At 27.9% G+C, this 5,325-nt stretch overlaps 1 protein-coding gene across 1 annotated transcript; it reads left to right on the top strand.

Moving 5' to 3' along the window:
- Window positions 1–2,854: 2,854 nt before the first annotated feature.
- On the top strand, window positions 2,855–5,325 carry LOC101496311 (actin-depolymerizing factor 7). Its single transcript, XM_004496506.2, has 3 exons — window positions 2,855–3,013; window positions 3,931–4,190; window positions 5,117–5,325. Exons 1-3 carry the CDS (start codon window positions 3,011–3,013, stop codon window positions 5,265–5,267), a joined length of 414 nt encoding a protein of 137 aa, XP_004496563.1. The 5' UTR covers window positions 2,855–3,010; the 3' UTR covers window positions 5,268–5,325.

Genomic DNA, 5,325 nt, shown 5'->3' on the forward strand with positions numbered 1-5,325 from the left:
ACCTATAAGATTTGATGCGTACTATCTAAACCCCTCACCACTAATCACTAGACCAATTCTAGTGGCTTAGACTTATGGTCATGTAGTCAAAGTAAAATGTTGAAATAAATTTATATATGGGCATCATCAACACCAAATTTGTAAAAGAAAATTTAGTTATATGTCGTTAGAAAGACAATTAGAACAAAAAGTTGCCTAAATAATTTATATATGAAGTTAAATCATTCAGAAAATTCATTTTGAATAGACTTAATCAAATTTTTTTTTATATCAATGTCATTTTTATAATTGTTAATAAGAGACAATTATATTCGACTAAATCTAACATAAGTAATTGATGTCTATTGTGCGTGAGTATTGTAAATTCAAATAACTGAGACGATTAATCTTATAAAAAAAGTCAACAGACAACTACTATGTTATCTAAGTTTTAATCTAACTAAGGACAATTTGTTGTAAAATTAGTTCGTAAACACAACTCTTATCTTTCATCAATAATTCTAATTAAATCTGCAAAATTATAAACAAATACCTAAATATATGAGGCGTGACATCACTTGTCCCCATGAAGTAGTTCTTTATGTATGGAAATTTGATGTTGACCGACGGATTAGCCCTCGTTTTGGTAGCTTGGATGTCATGATAACCATAGTTTTTTTAATGTCTCCAATCATCTCATCAACAATTGGGAATCCACATTCTTTCATTGATTTCACCATTGTGATAGAGTCCTCCAAATCTTGTGTGTGCAAAGTTGTTTCACGAGAATTCTGAATAACATTGTTCTTAAGCTTGATGACATTAGGCACTGCATTTTGAGTGTGTTTTTGGATGAAATAAAGACCAACTGATGGTTCATTCGCTACGTATTTGATCATCTCTGCCAAGCAATGACTTATCTCCACAAAACCATCAACAATGGAGAATCCATGCATCTTCTTTGAGACAAATTATTATTCATCACTGACACTGTGCAAGAAAGAAACATTCATATAAGTTACACAAAAAATAGATCAATGCATTTCATTTTTAGTTGGTCCTAAATCCTAGAGTTTATGTAACACATTAGCAGATTCAATAAAATGTATCATAATTTGTGTGTGTGTGTGTGTGCACATATCTATTTGTGATATGCTACAACAAACAATACATGTGAAATATCTTTTCTAAAGCACATGTTAATGTTAACTAATCTTTGCTCTTTCACTGTACATCTATGGTAGGAATGCAATTTGGAACTAAAAGACTCTACATTTAGGTAAAACAATGTATTAATGGGATTTAAGACCTATGTTTTTTTTACGGAAAAAAAAAAAGTCTATTCAATCAAATTGATAGACTACATCGAAGATAACACATAATCAAAATAGCTAAAAACTAAAAATGATAAATCAACAAATAAATTTGTAATATCTAAGTTAATTGACGACCAATTATTGAATGAATTTGTAATGGATCAAATTGATATGCCAATCTAAAACACAAAACAGAAAATAAAAAAAAACATCACATTAAAACAACGAACAAATTAAGTTGTACTTCGACAACGAACTCACAAAAATTGTTGAAAACAAACTAAATCTACGTGATAATAACTTATTTAAATAAAAAGATGAAAAAGAAAAACAATGCAGATAGGTGATTTGAAGAGAAAAATGACCCAAAATCACCACTCTTTAGTGGAGGAGAAAGAAAAGAAAAACAAAGTTTAGAGGCATGAGCTTGCAGTTGCACTAAGTTTCAAGTTTAGGGTTGTTTTTTAGAGGTTCTTAACCTTAAATTTAAGATTTTGTTATAAATTATGTAAACTTAAACAATCAAATATTTATTTCAAATTATAATTAAAATTTCAACAATGATACACATATGCATCTAATTTTCTACATAATCAACATATTACATTTATCACATCACTCTGTTTACTTTCTTTACCTCTTTATTTCTCAAAATGTATACGCTCCTATATGTATACACCAAACATTTTTCTTAAAATTTTCATAATGTTCTAATTCAAGTAAGCAAATAAGAAGGCATATGCATTGAATTAAATTTCAGTTTTCATCATTTAGTAACATACCTAACAAATAAGAAACAAACATGGAGTTGTTGCACAATTGTTTTTGTATTTGAGAGTGGTAAGTCGCTAAAAGGTATGCAATCACGTGACCCAACGATTACTTCTAAAGAGTTAGTATCCAACACATTATGCATCTACTCCCTCATCTCCCAAAAGTATTTTGTGTTAACACATGATCAATGATGGAACCTATCATTTTCAAATCTCTTCTACAAATTATTGTCTCCCCATATCGTTACCCTTTAAAGGAATTTGAAATCATGTAGTTTAATTGAGAATATCTAGGCGGATCGATAATTGAGACGAAACGAAAAGTTGCAATAATATTTATTAAGGATTGACAATGAAGAAAAAGATGAATAAGGGGAATTACGTACCCGCATTTGAGAACAACTTAGGATCATAATGAAGCATTATACATAGTTATATCAATGCTGTTAATTAATTATATAACAACAAGTAGATCCTACAAAAGGTTTCTCGTTTGAAAATACAAAAGATTTTTCATTAATAACCATATTCCACCAAAACATGCATTGATGCCGTTATAGTTTTAACTATACCCTATAGTGCACCATAAATAATGGCATGGTAAATTATGATATATCAATTGAATAAAAATAAAAATTTACAAGAAAATTAACGGTATAAAATAATTTATGCATAGTTTTTTCTAATTAACTCATGCACGTGCAATCCACATATCATGGTACGGTATTCCTTAGTCCACATTATCCCCTATTGAAGTTTTAAGTGATTTCAACCTTTGTTTCTTTTCCTCTAAATTCTCTTGCTCTCCGTATTTATCTATAGGCTCTAACTGACTCTCCCAAAAATAAGGACCTATTCCTTTGTCTCTTTGATTTCTCAGTTTCTTTCTCAATTGTTTTCTTTCTCATTTTTCCTTTCGCTCTCTCCATCATCTACGACAACATGGTGAGTTCTATGTATCTTTATTTTCCTCAACAATGCTAAAAAGACATTTTTTTTACACAAATCGTGTTTCATTCTATATATACTCAACGGAGCTCACATGAATTCCACCATTTTTTTTATTGTTTTAAGATTATGTTTTGCTACTTTTTCTCAATTATCATCAACATGTTATGCAATGTCACCAAGCTTCTTAATGGGTAAGAAGACATGAGGGGGATTTTTTTGAATTAGGAAATGCAAGTGAGGTAGAGTAATGCCAATTTTACATGAGGCCAATAAGAAGAATTTGATTAAATGCTTTATGTTGTAGCATGTTATTTTGTGTGTCTATAATAAAAGAGGAATAATATTGGAACACAAAATAAAACACAAATATAACACCGTAATACACGTTATTGTGTTTTATTTTGTATCAAATTTATGTTTCAGTAACATTACTCGTAATACAATTAGATGCTTATCATTTTCTTGTTTTGGGATTTCATTTATATAGAATTTTGGCAAACATATTGATTCATTAGATTAATTGGTACATAACTGTTAACAGTTTGGTTTAAATTTTTTTTGTAGCTGAACCAATTTAAGAGAAAGCCAAAAAGTTAGACTATTTGTAGTTAGACTATTTTTTCTACAATTTTGGACAAAAAGTTACTCATTAATACTATTCTCGTTTAGAAAGATAAAAAAAAAAAGTTATTTAAAAAAGATAAAAGGTACTATTTCAATCTTTAAATTATGTTAATGGACCAATTTTAATCTTTTTGGAAGGTATACTTACAAGATTTTGCATATTATATTTTTTTGGTTTTAATAGTAGTTTCATCTAAATGAGCATCATTAATATGTGGTATTTTGCATATGCTTAATAACATTTTTTTTTTGGTATTTTTTTTATTCTTTTAAAAAAATGTATTTAGGCAAACGCAGCATCTGGAATGGCTGTTAATGATGAATGTAAATTGAAGTTCCTAGAGTTAAAAGCAAAGAGGAACTATCGTTTCATTGTGTTTAAGATTGAGAATCAGGAAGTGGTAGTAGAGAAACTTGGAGGTCCAGAAGAAACTTATGAAGACTTTAATGCTTCTCTCCCTTCAGATGAATGTCGTTATGCTGTCTTTGATTTTGATTTCACCACTAATGAAAACTGCCAGAAAAGCAAGATTTTCTTCATTGCATGGTAATTTAATATTCTTTATAATTCTTGCTCGCATTTTGTCTTTCCTATGGTGTATATTGTGTGTGTGAACTTTCATATTGATGCACAATATTTTTTAGAGAATAAAAGATAAATTATATTAGTTTTACATTAACGTTTATTTAAAATTGAGTAGGGTATAGTTTTTTATTTTAAATTATTACAATTTATGCATATATGATAAAATGATTGATTATTATTTGACAATGTAAAATTACTTTACAGGTGCATAACAATTGCACTCGTATTTTTATAATATATAAGTTTTTAGATTTAATTTGTATAATCGATATTATAAATTTTTTTTTACACATGTATTCTATTAGATCACTCTATGCAGGTATTTGTCAAAATATTTTAGGAACTAATCTAATTAAAGAGATGACACTATGATGATTTGATTATATGCATGTGTAAAAAAAGTTTTACATTGTTAGGATATATAAGTTAATTTTAAATTTTTTTAAACTATATTATTGACTAATCTCGTTCAGATAATTTAATTGACTTTCTTTATTAAGATTTTCCGTTTTAATGTACTAATATGACACTGATACTTTTTATAGTAATAAGTTTGATTAGGTTTTTTTTTATTGTTTAGTTTAATGCCTATACACTAAAAAAAAATAAAAAAAAATCAATTTACACATTAATCAAATCATATCTCAAAATGCAATATTTAATAAAATATTTTATACGTGATATAATAAAGTAGTGTTGCGATGAAATATGATTTAACATTTTAACATAGGTTTATTCTGGAATATTTGCATATGATACATTCATAGTAGAAAGGAAAATAATAGTTTATGACTCAGCTATCATACATTTATCTTTGCCTTATTATTTATTTTCTGAAAAAGGCAAAAAGTATTATCTTTACCTTATTGATTGTCATATTAATTTAGGTCTCCAGATATATCAAAGGTGAGACATAAGATGGTATATGCTAGCACCAAGGACAGATTCAAGAGGGAACTTGATGGTATTCAAGTTGAGTTGCAAGCAACAGATCCTAGTGAAATGAGCTTTGACATCATAAAAGCACGAGCACTATAAAAAGTGTTACCAACAAAGACCCTTCATTAATTAATTAATCATGTTTTATTCTAATTAA

Source organism: Cicer arietinum, chromosome 4, assembly GCF_000331145.2.
Source record: "Cicer arietinum cultivar CDC Frontier isolate Library 1 chromosome 4, Cicar.CDCFrontier_v2.0, whole genome shotgun sequence".
In the NCBI taxonomy this organism is placed as follows: Eukaryota; Viridiplantae; Streptophyta; class Magnoliopsida; order Fabales; family Fabaceae; genus Cicer; species Cicer arietinum.

What these genes read in the sequence shown, in the direction of transcription:
- LOC101496311 (XM_004496506.2), top strand. An exon ending in AAGATTTTCTTCATTGCATG is followed by an intron (nt 4,191 to 5,116) that starts GTAATTTAATAT and finishes ATATTAATTTAG; the next exon opens with GTCTCCAGATATATCAAAGG.